Source organism: Phyllostomus hastatus, unplaced genomic scaffold (assembly GCF_019186645.2).
Source record: "Phyllostomus hastatus isolate PE091 unplaced genomic scaffold, TTU_PhHast_1.1 phas_contig_1, whole genome shotgun sequence".
In the NCBI taxonomy this organism is placed as follows: Eukaryota; Metazoa; Chordata; class Mammalia; order Chiroptera; family Phyllostomidae; genus Phyllostomus; species Phyllostomus hastatus.
This window is the reverse complement of record NW_025333498.1, coordinates 45960017-45976215: the sequence shown is the minus strand read 5'-3', so window position 1 is coordinate 45976215 and position 16199 is coordinate 45960017. Positions and strand designations below refer to the sequence as shown.

Sequence of the window (16199 nt, the reverse complement as noted above, 5' to 3'; positions counted from 1 at the left end):
AAGTTCATGGGGCACAGATGAGCTCACTGTGAGCGCCAGGTGACATATTGACCATCCATTCAAAGGACAGAGCAGGATGCTCCAGATAGTATCATGGTATAATTTATCTCAGCTGGCTTACATATGCTTCTACAATATAAACCTTAGGAATATTATTATGGAAAATATATAATGTAATGTCCTTTCTAATTCAAACCCTTAATAAGACTGCTCCCAGGAAATGCCACAGCTAAAATATATTTTTAAAACTACTATTAATTAGAAGTGTGTAAGGCAGTGACACCAATCCTTTACATTTATTTATAACCGGCTAAAATAAATATTTCTATTTCATTTGGAAAAGTTGGATTTGGTTTTTAATCATTACAAAGCAAAGAAGCCTTATGAGTAATTTATAGTCACTATTATTTATCTTAATATAATTAATTTTAATAAAATACAGTTAACATTCTTTAAATCATGTAATATTATACTATACATGGAATCTAATATATAAAATAACTATGAAAATTTAATTAAAAAAAACAGGCCTTCCTGGCTTAGAAATATTTTCTTTATTAAGCAACCTCCAATTTATGTATTATCGGTCTTCTTATCCTATTCAGGTACTTGTCTTCAAATAATAGAAATATATCCAGATCCAAAGAGTAAGGCAGAGTTTCCAGCAGCTAGTGCTACTTTTTAACTAGAAATATCTTTATCTTTAATCATCTAAACAAATATCTGTCTTATTTTGGGGGAAGTCAGTAAAGATCCTTAAAGTATCTTTACATATGGAATGAATTAGAGATTGCTCTTTAAATTTAACATGCTTTAAGTTAACAAAAGAGATGACTGGTAGCTGCACAGTTTCAATAATCTGCTTGTTGAGGCAAGCCTCACCCTCACTGGTTTATCAATGTCATTTTCATTGTCACGTTTGTCATCATCATCATCATCATCATCATCATCATCATCATGGCTACTTCCATTACCACCCTTGTCGACTATTCACAGGGCTTTTTAAAGAACCTCAAAATATCCATCAGGAAGAAGACCATTTTGCTCTCAAGTAGTTTGTATTCCACAGCAAATATTCCATGATACTTAATTCATACATCTCTCTTCCACTGTCACTAAAATTATCTGTTTTCCTTTTTGCAGTATTTTTTTTCCTTAATAGAAACTTGTATTCAAAGAGCAGTAATTCCCCACATTCCTACCACTACCAGAGCCCAAGTGACTTAGGGAAATTGAACCAACTTCAGATCTTGGGATGAATGCTAATTGACACAAATCCAAATAGCACTGTTATTCTCCCAGGGACTGATATTGCTCCAGGTGTGAGAAAGCAACATCATGTAGCCCATTCAGACTAAAGTAATAGATTTAGAATCAGTGTTTAGAGGACAGCTTTCTTTCTCTTTTCTGCCGCATGAGAATAGTCAGCAATTTTCCTCAGGAACACCTTATGATGATGAGGAGAAAGGAATTAAGATGTAGCACTAGATGGCAAATTGGAGTTATGGAAGTGATATGGTTCTCTAATGATGTCATTGTGACATCAATTCAACCAAGCCTGGATCCATCCAACCTTATTCTTCTCTGGCCTTCCTTTTAAGTGAGAAAATAAATTAATTTATCATTTTAGTCAGTTGGAGTTAGGATTATTGTTAGTGTCAAAAATCTTTCTAAAACACACTATCATTACACTACTTCAACTGTCTTCTTTCTCTACAACTCAGAATTTTTGCAAACATTACATTTATTCAGAGTATGCTCCAAAACAAACAAAAAAGATAAATAATAACCTAGCATGTATCAAATAAAATCCAAGACACTCAACCAAGAAACCATGACATTCTATGACTTGTGGTGAGATCTTAAAAAGCACAAATAGAAAAACAATTATCATTCTGATGTCTAAAAAAAGTTTAAAATAAAATTTTCTCATGGTCTTTCTAGCCCCTTCAGAGAAGAAGGTATTTATGTTCTAGGAATCTGGAACCAATTAAATAAAGAAACTGTCCCAATGTGGAGATGCCTGTTATTCCAGTCATTGGCCAGTGTATAATGTACTTGTTTATCTGATTATGTATTTTCCAGGCAAACTTTGAATAGATGATTTGGATTTGTGAAACAAGAGAAAAATGAATCTAATGAAAGTGTCTTGTTCAAGATAAAATGATAAACCTGAATTCTGAGTGTTCAGGAGAGTGTAAAAACTTTGAAAAGAAACAAACTCACCCAATTTCAAGTACTTCTTTGAAACAAGGACTTTGGCATGCTAACCTGTTCTGCTTTTAATTTGTAAGTAACCAAAAGGCAACAACAATAATAATAACAACAATAATAAAATCAGATAGCAGTTAGAGTAGCAAAGATAGTCATTTGTTAACCAGAAAGTCCATGGAGTGGTTAACAACTTCCAGCTAGAAACCATATTTTCTAGTCCCCTAGTCTCCAGATGTAACAAAGTGACTAGATGACACGAGTGGAATATCACCAAAATGATGTATGTCACAGTTGGGCTGAAGTTTTAATAAAGCAGATGTGATTTTCTTCTATCTGGTCAAAAATCAAAGGATTCTGAGGCCCCAAAGGTTATAGGAACTACAAGATGAAAGGAGCTTCCATCTTTGAATCCCTACATGGAAAAAAAGCTTCCTGATAACTAGACACATGCATTAGATTCTAACAAAAATAAAAAACAAATTCCTTGTACCATACACTGCAAGGATATAAATTTATAGCAGCAAGTGTTACCATAACAAATTCAGAAGTTGGTAGCACCAGTCCAGAACTACCTTCATGAAAACCTAAACTCCACTGGCTCAATGGTAAGGTGGCAGCAGCACTAAAAGCCATCAAGGTTAAAAATATTCAGTAAAAAAGTATCATTCACAGTATCTTGGAAAATACATTAAAAGAAAAACAAGTACTTATGGAAGTTTTGGATTTAAGGAAAGAAATTTAAAAATATATTAGAAGTTGCATTAGTTACTACATGTTTACTTAGGCAAGATGTTACAGACAAATTAATGCAAGTTAGAATTGGTTCATAGATCCCCCCACCCCTGGCAAAAAGAATAATAATTTTTAGAAAACGCAAAGAAAGGGAATGGAACAAATCTAAACTGGGACCTCCTAGGTTTGGAAAGTCAGTTGCTTCTAGGTCTTGAATAGTTAGGATAAAAAATACTGAAAATGCCCTTTGAGCAATAAAAGCCAATTAATGCTTTTTGAGTAAACAAAGGAATTTAACCTTTAGATAAAAGGTGTTCACTTTCAACTAAAGCATTGTTTTCAGACCTCATTGATTACTAACAAGATAAAAGAGAAAACCAAAAGAATGAGGTGGAAAGAAATAAATTTGGCTTGATAATTATTTCTAAAATATAACTTTGGGTGTAGTTATTGTAACATAGACATGATGGCTGAAAAAGAAATCAAAATTCTACTAATTTTCAAGACAATTTATAATAGCAAAAGCCATAAGCTTAGCTTACAAAATTCTTTGTCTCTTTAAGCCTTAAAATAACTTGAAAGGAACAAGAAATAGTCTGAAACATATATACTCCCCATGGGGAAGATATTCCCCATTCTCAACTTCAGCTACAGTATTGAATACAAGAGACTAGAAAGAACCTCCCAGTGGAAGCATAGGTAAAGAAGAACAATAGACAAGGAGAAAAACTGCAGTAAAAAGAAGTTATCTGCACAAGAGACTTCCAAACCACCAGGGCAGAAGGTCTTCATTTTACTTGCCTGGCAGGATTTCATTACTGCCCTATACTTTGACTCCTGCATGTTTCTGTCCTCTGTTTTCCCAAATGGCAGTTTTTATTATTCCAACACTGGTCCATCAATTTATATAGGATGTGAAGGGAACAGTGGGTACACGTAATTTTTTTGGTTCATAAATGGCTATATAACAAGAATCCAAAAAAGGACACGATAGAGAAAACTGCACATCACCTGGAGATCTTCTACTTTGACCTAAATGTAGCGTATTTCATGTATAGTAAGAGGGGTATATAAGAGTGTTTGGTAGCCGGAAGACAACTGTGGCAAAAATGGCAAAGTATTCATTATAAACACATGCTCTCACTTCCGTAATATTGTGCTGTCATATGCAATCAACTGCCTGGCCAGGTGCTACATTTTCCTGATCCCTCTGCATCCAACTGTGTTTCCCTTTCTGCTAGTTCAGAACAGAATATCCCAAGGCCTTAGGAAATTCTAGAGCTGCAAAATGGAAGTAACCTCGATCCTAGAGTCACCACATGGAGGAAGCTGTTCACCAACCTTTAATATCCTCATTGTATCCATATGAATGTAAAATATGATTTTATTTGTATTATGTAACAATTTTAGAGTTTATAAAAGCAACTACTATTATTCTAATGCATATAATTGTTATAAGGAGATTATTCTATTGGTATCTTTCAAACTTTAGAGTACACTGTGAAAATTATCTTTGTCTAATGCAGTCATTTTCACTGATAAGTAATTAAATTGTATGTATACAATTGAAATAACTTCACCAAATTATTTTTATAATACAATAAATAAAATTAAAATAACACAGGATATTTTTGCTTACTTAAAAAAGTAAATCAGAGCATATTATCAAGTAGGAGGCTTTCAGGTCATTTTAGAGTTCCAAACACTTTAGATAGGTGCTTGAATTTATTAAATAATTGACTACTTGGTTATACCTTCAAATTAGTTAATTTCCCAATTCTAAATTCCATTTTGCAACCTAGACTAAAAACTTCCAGAAGGCAGGAATATTTTATTTTTTATGTGGCTTTTTCTTTTATTTTATGCATATGAATCCAGATTAAGGATATCAATACAGAGATTTACTAAGTAGTTTGGTTATTTATTATGTTACCATAACCATATTCAATCATTATGAAGAAGAATAACAAATATTGTTTATTGTGTTTTTATCAAAATGATTAAATTATTTTATGTTATTAGGGCATATTTTATATGCATTTAAATGTTTACCTAAACACATTTTTATTTCATTTTTTCAGTTTCATTGAGAAATAATTGACATACGTCCCTATAAGTTCTAGGTATACATATAGTTTAATTTAAATACACTGTGAGATTATTAGCATAGTAAATTCAGCTATAATCCACCTTCTCATACAAGAAAAGTAGAACAAAGAAAAAACAAAGAAAAAAGTCCCTTTGTGATGTGAACCCTTGGGATGAACTGTCTTTACAACTTTCCTACACAACACACGGCCGTGTTAGCCACTGTCATCATGTTCGCATTGCAGCCCTAGTGATTTGAAGTTCATACCTTGTGCCCATTTTTTACTTATAATTAGAAGTTAATAACTTTTGACTGTCTTCCTCCCATTTCCCCTCTTCTCATCCTCTAACAGTGACCTCTTTTTCTGTTTCTTTTTAAGAGTCCGCAGATAAGTGAGATCATATACCATTTTCCTTTCTCTTCTGACTTATTTTTTTAAGATTTTATTTATTTATTTTTAGAGAGGGAAGGGAAGGAGATAGATAGAGAAAGAGAGAAACATCAATGTGCCATTGCTGGGGGTCATGGCCTGCAACCCAGGCATGTACCCTGACTGGGAGTTGAACATGCGACACTTCTTCTGACTTATTTCATTTAGCCAAATGTTTACAAGGTCCATCCCTGTTGTCACATATGGTAAGATTTCCATGTTTGTTTATTTTTTAAAGCTAAATAACATTCCATTGTGTATAAATATTCCACAACTTTTTTATCCTTTCATCCATCGATGGATGCTTAGGTTGTTTTCACATCTTGGTTATTATAAAAAATGCTGCTATGAACATGGGAATGCAGGTCACTTTTTGAGTTATTGTTTTCATTTCTTTGAATATATTCCCAAGTGGAAACATTACATTATATGGTGGTTTTATTTTTAATTTTTAGAGAAACTTGCATACAATTTTTCACAGTGGCTGAACTGATATGCAATCTCACCAACAATATACAAGTATTCCCTTTTCCCCACATTTATGTAGGCATTTGTTATCTCTAGTCTTTTTGATAATGGTCATTCTAACAAACATAAGATGATATCTCATTGTAGTTTTTATTTGTATTTTCCTAATGATTAATGATGTTTTATATATATATTCATGTACCTATTGGCCTTTCACATATCATATTTGGAGAAATGTCTATTCAGGTTCCTTATTATTTTTTAAAGAGAGTTATTTAGATTTTTTTATTGAGTTGATATTATATGAGTTCATTATAAATTTTGTATATTAACCCCTGATCAGGTATATGTCTTGCAAACTTATTTCCCCCATTCCATTGGTTGTCCTTTTCACTGTATTGATGCTTTCTTTTGCTGTGAGAAAACTTTTTAATTTAATGTAATCTTTCTTCTTTATGTATGTATGTATATATGTACATATGTATGTATGTATGCATGCTTTGGGTACCATATCCAATAATTCATGACCAAGACCCATGTCAAGGAACTTTATTCTTATGTCTTACACTTAGGACAATAACCTACCTTGAGTTAATTTTTGTGAGTGGCATAAGGTATAAGTTTTATTTTTTACATGTGACTATTCAATTATCCCAGCACAATTCATTGAAGAGACTCTCTTTTCTACATAGAGTATTCTTGGCTCACTTGTCAAATATTTGTTGGCTTTATTTCTGAGCTCTCAAATTTGTTCCATTGGTCTATTTGTCTGTTTTTATGATAGTGCCATACTGTTTTAATTACTACAGTTTTATAGAATAGCTTGAAGTCATAATGTGTGATACCTACTTTCTAAGAACAATATTTATGAGTGTTTATCTCACTAAAACTGAAAGAAGATTAAACACTTTCCATATTTGTATTTCCCTTTGAAAAATTAAAAAAAAAATATTGAGTAAAAACTATTTGATTTGGAAAATATCCACTTTTGACTTTCAAGCCAGAAAAATTTCCCTCAAGTCACTTAATATATGTCTGAAAAGAAAATATCAATTTTGGTTCAATATCTTGTGAGGCTCAGTAGTAAAGTGGAATGCAATAGAAACCAGAATTAATATAATTGTTGTTTTATTACTTCCCGTTTTTCTATTTATGTGATGCATAAAAGAGAGACAATAAACCAGGGGAATGGTGTCAAGTACTTAATTTATTGCTTTCAAATTTTGTCTTTTTCTTTGTGGTGTTTACACATTAAGGAAGTTTACCTCAGTTTTTTTAAACATTTTTATAGCATTTGACATTTAACATTTTTATAACATTTGCTGCCTGATCAACTATTTAACTCAGAAATTTTGAATTAATTACCATTTAGTTTTTTTGTTGTGTATAATTTTTTGTAAACCATAATAACCATATCTACTGATCCTAATTGATATTTGATGCATAACTTTGTTATATGGCAAATTCCATGAAAGAATAGATCATAGCATTATCTTGATGCCCTGGAAACACCTGTGTGACATAAGAAGGCTGTCCTTATATTTTTAAAAATAATAACACTGGATCATATCAACTCCCCATTTTTATTAAAGTCTATGCAAAAAAATATTAAAAATAAGTAGTAGTCCTGGCTACCTGGCTCAATTTGTTGGAGTGTCGTTCCATGCACTAAAAGGTTACCAGTTTGATTCCTGGTCAGACACACGTCCAGGCTGCAGGTTTGATCCCAGGTTGGGGCTGAGCCCTGAAGGACACCAATAGATGTTTCTCTCTTCTCTCTCTTCTCTCTCTCTCTCTTTCTCCTTCTTTCTCTCTCTCCCTCCTTCCCTCCTTTCTTATCTTTCTAAAAGTCAGTGAAAACACATCCTCAGGTAAGGATTAAAATAATAATAATAACAAATTTTAAATAATTTAAATAATACATTTTTCTTTCCCAATAATGATAATTATTCTTCCAGTATATAAACTATTATCTGACAAAGAGTAAGAAAGCTTTCATGTCACTTGAGAATCATTTTAAAAGTGAAACAATAAATTGCTTATTATTACCCTAGTGGCTTAGAAATATTCATACAGCTTTCCAAAGTGTCAAGGAATCCAATAGAGTAAAAGTTCCAGTCAGTTTCTAAACTATGTTTTTAAAGATTAAAGGGAATATATACCAGCTAGTTATCTAGAGTGTCCCACCCTAGCTACCTCTCAGTATTGTAGGAAATGCTACAGAAAAGCAAAATAAGACACAAACTGTCATTTATTTCCCTGGAAAAGAGATAAGGAAAAATATTCTTCAGATTGAGTTTTAATGATTTTGGCTCAAAAGGAAATGGAGTCGCTCTTTTTGAAGAGGGAATGAAGAATTGAAACAAAATATTGTTTAGTATTCCAGTGTTAGCGAAGTGAAAAGAGACCCTGAAGTTTCTGGAAAGAAAAATAAAAGACGAAGGGCTGCACATGAGAATGGACTCTCATATGACAGTGGTTTTAGTAGATGATGGTGGCTGGCTCTGAATCCATTTTTCTTTCTTCCATGTAAGCTTGGACCCAATCTCATAACCTTGTTCCTCTGTGTTTCATATGGCGACATTAAAAATTTAGGTGGGCATACGATCCAATTCTGACCAAGAAGACATGAGGAAATGTCTTCTTTCTGAGCCTTTCTATACCTAAGGGGGAAACAGCATTTTTTAAACTAAATACCATATTTCTATGCAAGATCCCTAGAACTTCAGTATCCATCTTATGACCACAGAGGAATTAGCCTGAAGAGCACACACTAAAGTTTACATCACAGAACAAAGAAGAATAAGGAATCCATAGTCTTAATGATATCATTGAGCCACCAAAATAACTAACATAGTGACGATCCTAAATCCAGATTTTTTAAGTGAAATAAAAATTCTTTTATAATTTAAGCTACATAATTGTTTTTCTATTACTTTATCTGAGTGGACAAGATTAGTGAGAGCGAGGATTCAGGAGTAGTTGGAAAGTTGGGAAGACATTGTGTATAATTTTACAAATAGAATTGCAAACTGAGTAGTTTAAAGATAAATTTAGCAAACATTGAGAAACTATAGAGTAAAGAGAGAGAAAATACAGAATTTTTTGTGCTATTTTGACTTTAAGAATGATATGAGTCAAGAGGAAAGTAGAAGTTGAACCAGTCTGGGCTAAGTTTCCAGTAAAGGCTGAACTGAACATAAACTGTTCCAAGTTGCTCTTCCACATTCCCAGAAATGTAATAGGAAATTATTTGTTACTGAAGGAGACAGTAATTAAAGATAATGCCATTCATGAACATATGAAAAGACCTAGAGAGGAATTTGGAAAGTATTTGAGCCTAGATAAAATTAATTAAGGAGAAGAATTTGAGTCATAAATTATAGCTAATATAGATTTATGCCCTTGAGTAAACCACTAAGTTCAGGCAAAAGAATGCAGAGCATGAAACACATATTTGCATGTTGTCTTGCCTATTCAGTTTGTCGACCCCTGAAAGTAACTTTAGATTGAAAAGTAGCAATTGGTGATACTCTTGAGGCACTTAGTAAATTGGTCCTACATAGGCAGATGCCCATTGCATAGGTACTTCTCTGTGAACCTAAATGCTGTCCAGCAATGTTAGACTCACCAAGAGAGGGTAGTAGTGGTGTAAAAGAGGAAATAAGCACAGAGATATTTAGATAGATTATAGATAGATACAACCATAGAAATATGGTTAATGTTATATACTGATAAACATTTGAATTTATTGCCATGGATAAGAAAATGCATTGGTAAATTTTTCTGGAATAATTCATACAAATTGATTAGATTTAAAATGTTTTCATTGTACTGTACTAAGTGCCCATTTAGTGTAAGAAATAGGAAAGTTACTCCTTAATACTTTCCTCCACATAGTTGAATTTAGAGGTCACCCTACCTAAGTGCCACTCCTATGTGGGGGACCAAGATTCTTTAAAAAAATACATTAAAAAACCAAAGTATACTTTTAGCAGTTCATTTTGTTCATCAGCTTTTTTAAAAAAGAAACTTTAATTTCAGATATCCGAAAAAGGAAATTAAAGCAGGTCAATAGGCAAAATCAGGAGAATGATTACTGGAGCTAATGGAATATCTCCATTTTTCTGTGTTTTCTTCTAATGAACAGGAATATTCAAGAAAATTCTGTGGGTGACTATGTTTACATTGACTTTAAGAAATATATCTCTTCAGAACACTGGGGAGATGTATCTAATTGTACAAACCTGTCACATGGCTAGGAAACTATCTATCTATCAGATATCTACCTACCTATTTATCATCAAGTTATCAAAATAGTTTTGTGTGTGTTGTGGATTTATGTGGAAGGTAGTTCTTCCTTAAAAAGTCAGGATTAAGCCCTGGCTAGCGTAGCTCAGTGGATTGAGCATGGGCTGCAAACCAAACTGTCTCAGGTTCGATTCCTAGTCAGGGTACATGCCTGGGCTGCCGGCCATGTCCCCAGTGGGCGCCACGTGAGAGGCAACCACACATTAATGTTTCTCTCTCCCTCTTTCTCCCTCCCTTCCCTCTCTAAAAATAAATAAATAAAATCTTAAAAAAAAGTCAGGACTCACATTTGAAGCCTATCAAAATGTAAACCCGATTTCAAATGATTAGGGACATTCATGAATTGCAGGTGAGCATGAGACCCTCCAAGACTGATACTCCATGAGGAGAAAGAGTACATAGAGGCATGTCTTTACTCCCTTACTCATGTTCAAATCCATAAGAACTTCAGAACAATCTATCTCCTCAAATCAATAGACAGTGGTTAATTGTGGGGGTGCAACCTGTAGCTTTCATTTGCCCACAGTGTAGTTTGAGGGGTTTAATAGCCAATGAACTGTACCAATTCTACTTATGTCCTATTGCAAATGAATAGTAAGTGCAATCTCTCCTTTGGGACCTACACTAGCTCTAGGAGCTATCCAGCAAAGCAAGAAACCTGGTATTTATCCAAAGGATCTCCTTGTTACAAAACTCCTTTCATGAACAGGAGCAAACCTTCTTCATATTCTACTTTCCCACATTCACACAGCATCTTATATTAGGATTTCATCGTTCTATCCTGTGCCCTGGCAGCTGTGAACTTTGATTCTATCTTTAATTGGTAGCTATCATTGGTTTCACCAATAGTGAGGATCTAGGAGGGTGATGGGAAAGGATTTAACTATTAAATCACATCAATTCACCTGTGTGAATTCAACTTCTGAGGCCTGAGCTCCACACCTGTGTCCCCTGGTAAAAGGCCTGCTCTGACAGAGAACAAAGGGAACACCTTTCCCCTCAGTACTGGTGTGGGGTCATGGATTCACAAATAAATCCTACAGTCACTCTACCTTTCACTCTCTACAAGTAAAAAATCCATCCTTTGAAGAAAGAGGATACATATTATATTTGTAAAATACTCCACTTCTGTTAGTTCACATGGCATGGGGGATTTCTTCTCTCTCTCAATGTTGCCATGTCTTGTAACTGTTGATTTTGGGTTTTATACATGGTAGCCCAAGTCCTCAAAACATTTCAACCCCAAATTTTCAATTCCAACTTCAATACTATCATAAAAATATCTCTTTAGTTTTATACTGTTTTTCTAATAATGATCATGGTTAGGATAAATTTATCCCCCCTTTTCAATATTGTTACAATAATTTGACATTCTTGGTGAAATGAATTTTTGTCTCAAGTTTATAGTGTGATGATTTTCATAGAAGTTTAGGGCCACAACTCAGAAACAAAATTGTAAACTAGCTTCACTCCTGTACTCAGTTATTACCCTTATTAGACCCAAATACTACATGGTTTATTAGTGAAACAATGTTATATTAAAAAATACAGATTGAATTACAAAGGAAACTATGAAGGAATTTTATTCTTTACCTTTACCATTTGAAAGCCCTTGAAGTTATCCAAATGCATCTTGCACAAAATCAACTATTGAAATAATGTTTCCTCTGCTACTTTTCTTGTCTACAGTTATTTTGTACTCTTTTCTTAAAACCTTCTATATAAACCTCAGATTTATTGCCAGCCTATACCATTTTTTTTCTCATGTCTCCTCCTCTTTCTCAGTATTTTCTTATAGATTAGATTTAGTCTATATAAATTAAATAATTTTAGGAAGTCTCATAGTACACATAATGATATTAAAAATGTTGGACACATTAGTAGTTATTTTTGAGGGAATATGTTAAAGAGAACTCATATTCTACAACTCAGAAAGTGCTAGGGTAGAATTAACATTATTCACTGTTTTTAAAAATGAGAAAACAGATAAAATAGGCATCTGACATTACACAGCTAGTAGATGGTGGAACAAGAATTTTATCTTAGTGATAGTGACTTCAGCATCAAGGTCTTAATCATTAAACCAGCAGATTCTGAACAGCCACTGCCAGAAAAGGTATTTTTGATGTTGATTGGACCATGATCTCTATACTATCTTTTAAGCCTAATGACTGTATAATATTTTAAAGAAATTTCTTCAAGGAACAATTGGAAAATATATTGCTAAAATTTGAAAATAAAAAGAAAAATCTGAAAAAGCGTCTCCGGGAAAACAGCCTGAATTAACAAGTCAATGTAAATATCTTAAAAAACAAGAGTTTATTAAAAATCCCTTCCTGCCAGACTTGGATTAGAGCCTAGATCAAGCTGTGGTGAGAAGCCCTGGTTGGTGTGACTCAGTGGATTGTGTGCCAGCCTGCAAATGGAAAATTGTGTTGAATCTAGAGAAAATTAGTAATCTATATTCAACCAATGAATAACAATTTAAAAAATATCATAGAGATAATAGTAATAACACTATAACAGTCCTTAGATAAAAATGGAATAGGAGGTTGAGAAAATGAAGTGAAAAGTATAGCCAAGTAAGAGGTATTTTTTCAATGCAGCCTTTGAGGAGGTAAAGTAAATCTTCTATTGCCATAGTTATTAAGGTCAAGCTCTTAAGCTCTAAGAGACAGGTCCACTTGTAATACATTCTGATATTTTCCAACTGAAGTTATAACTAAAAAAAGCCAAAGATATAGCACCCAATACAATTAGGAAATGGTAGGAGAAAAGCTAGGTGGTACATTTCCCCTTTAGTGGGTCATGCAGCATTATCCTCGCCTCAACTATTTAAATTATTCTTGAGCAGGTCCCACATTAAAAGTTAAAGAAAAAATAAACTGCTGTTCCCTTCCTAGACAGTATCACATTAATCCCAGCCAAATTTCTGGTATTAAAAGAAAAATAAAATATATCTGAAAGTGCTCTATTGCAGGCAGGATAATATTTATAAAAGAGCTTGCCTTTTTCTTCTCTGATTTCTATGACTCATTGAAAAATTGTGTGAAAGAGAGAGAGCAAACTCAAACAAAAATTTTCAAAGAACTTATTATGATAAATGATACATGACAAAATTACATTTAAACAGTTCCTAGGCTAGAAGGAATCCAGCATAGAACAAACACAAACAATGTGTATTTTCCCCCATATCTTTGACAAAAATGACAAAATATGGTTCTTTCATGTAATGATAGGGAGAAATAGGAAGGTTGAGAATATAAAATATATTGCTATACAGAAGGAGAGATGGCATTCATAAATATATATATATATATATACACATATATTTAATTATTTATCATCTAAACAGATTGACAGTTTTATTTGAAAAGGTTCTCTGGGTCTTAGCTTTTAAGAATAGGGTAGGATAATAGAGGCAGAATGAAGGGAGAAATACAGTAGCTTCACCTTTCAACATTTTTGACAGACAAGGCTGTGTAAAGGCTAATTTGAAATTTTTTTAATGCATGCAGGGAAAAGCATGCAAGCAAATATATTTCTACACAAAATACCAAAAAAAAATGTTATTAGCACATTTGTAAATTTCCAATTTTTCTTACTACCCATATCCAACAACCCAAACAAATCAGTTTAAATACAACTTCTTTTACTAATGGCTTTTGAAGCATCACTGCAGTCAGATTTAGTCAAGAAACCATCTGCTGCAAATACAAATAGAGCTACATTCAAGATTATATTACACAGCCTTCCTAGCGAAGTTCTTATGTGCAAGCTGTTCTTGTCAAAATCAGAACCATTGTGATGATGCATCTTAATATTCCATCAGACTTTAAGTAAAGAGTGACAAAAGTCCACATATGGATAACAGCTGTTTCTTCAGTAAATATTTTCTCATTTATTGAACTGAGGCTTATGACAGTTTAGGATATGTTCCATCAAACATTTCTGCCTGAACTGCCTGGGGATGATTAAAACAACAACAAGGGTAAAATTTCAGTTTTCAAGTCTTTCTTACAACTTACATCTGAAAAACCAGCAGATCCTCCCACTACAGTTGTATAGTATGTCATTAATTGGACAGTATACTTGACTAAGGAAGACTGATGACAGAATTGAATTGATAGGACTCTATGTTTTTGTCTCTCTTCCTCTAATAGTAGTGTTTGTAAAATTAAAAAAAAACTCACATACTGACTTTCTAATCATATGAAATAAATTGAAGAAATTTAAATATTTATGACTAATTTTGATAAATTGTGAAATATTGGAAAACATTAAGGAGACTTTAGCTAAAAGATACTCAAGATTTCTTTTTAAGCAATAAAGTGGCTTGTAAAATTTGAAAGTCAAAAAAAAAGGAAGATAAATTCTGATGAAGAATTCAGTAACTCTATAACAAACTAGTGTTTATGTACCAGTAGTTAGAGAAAAAATATTTACTATCAACTAACTAGGCGATCTCAATGTTATGGTAGTACTCTTGAGCATGTATGATACCCCTTTTATAAATACTAAATATTGTGTTAGATGTTAGTTCTGTTAACAGTACAGCTCTCAAGAAGCTTTTGTGAAGTTTCTTACCTTTAAGTTCTACTGCTAAGTAGACCTAAAGTCTCCTCTTTTTAATAAAAAACAAGTTGGGGCTCTTCTCTTGTGACTCCAAAGCAAGCCTTGGGAGCTGGGAGGCTGTTTGTGCATTAGGATAGGCTTGAGATATTGATGTGTTAAGGAATTAGTGTGTCTCAGCATCTGCCTGGTAAATTATACACCTTTTTCTTCCTTTAATGCAGTTGTTAAAATCCACATTTAAAAATTGAGCCTGTAGTCTTATATTCCACAAACCTGTTTGTCAGGTTTAATGAAAATTTCAGATCTAACACTAAAAACAAGAATGTCTTACCCTGCTATTGGATCCACTGCTATTGCCTTAGGATTATGAAGCTCCAGGTCAATCAGAGTGACACATACAGACCCATTGTAATTACATACAAAGATCCGGTCACTGACATGGTCCACAAAGTAGAGATTTCTGGTAAGCCAGTCAATTGCCATGTGTTGCACATCTGAAAAACACACACACACAAAATCATTGAATTATAGTTACAAGTCTAGTATCATAAGCCAAAGAGTACATAAGTCTGCCCAAATCATCACAGAGAACATTTCAGAACTATAGATAGTTTTATGATTAAAAAAGAAACCTAAAAAGGCAGTTTCTTGCTATGCAAAAGAAGTAACTTAAATATTCTACAAAAAAAAAATGACTGTTTCTTGGGAGCATTCTTTTTGCCATCTAAGGATTGAGGATGACATAAACACAAATGGATAAAGAGTTTATATATCCAAAAATATAGGTAATTACAATAAAACATTTCTACTAGTTGTTGCATTTGCCCAAAATAGTTCACTCAATCCAATTATCATAGCTGGATCAATGGCATAGGTAACCTCTTCAGTAGTAAGAAGAGTAAAAATGTATTGTGAACTTAAAGTAAATCCTTGTTTTTAGATTTTCTTCTGTTAAAAAAGAAAAGGTGGAGAAGATGGAAAAGGAGATCTGGAAGATTCTTTGTTTACAAAGTGTATCCAAAACTTCAAAATAAAACAAAAGGAGGGATCAAATGTTCTTTCAATGACATATGTAGGTGGTGTAAAATAGACCTGCTGAAAGATTAATTAGTTCTCTGGAAGAGTAATGTTCAATAGTACTTTCTACAATGACAGAAATATTATATATTTGTCCTATTCAAGAGTGTAGCCACTGGCCAGATGTATCTAGTGAGCATTTAAAATGTAGATGAATCTTCATTGTATTTCATTTAAATTAATTCAAATTTAAAATTTAAAAAATGTTGACTGCTGTAGATAGTACAACTCTAGAAGAATATATATTTGACTTGAATATTTTCTTTTTGAACAGATTGTGAAATTTCATGCTAACTAGATATT

At 33.0% G+C, this 16199-nt stretch overlaps 1 protein-coding gene across 1 annotated transcript in view; it reads right to left on the bottom strand.

Moving 5' to 3' along the window:
• The window catches only part of LRP1B (LDL receptor related protein 1B), a 1811620-nt gene that overhangs the window by 921394 nt on the left and 874027 nt on the right, over positions 1–16199 (bottom strand). The window contains exon 7 of the mRNA XM_045853515.1: positions 15151–15313. Coding sequence (XP_045709471.1) covers positions 15151–15313 — 163 coding nt within the window. The remainder of the gene's footprint in view (positions 1–15150; positions 15314–16199) is intronic.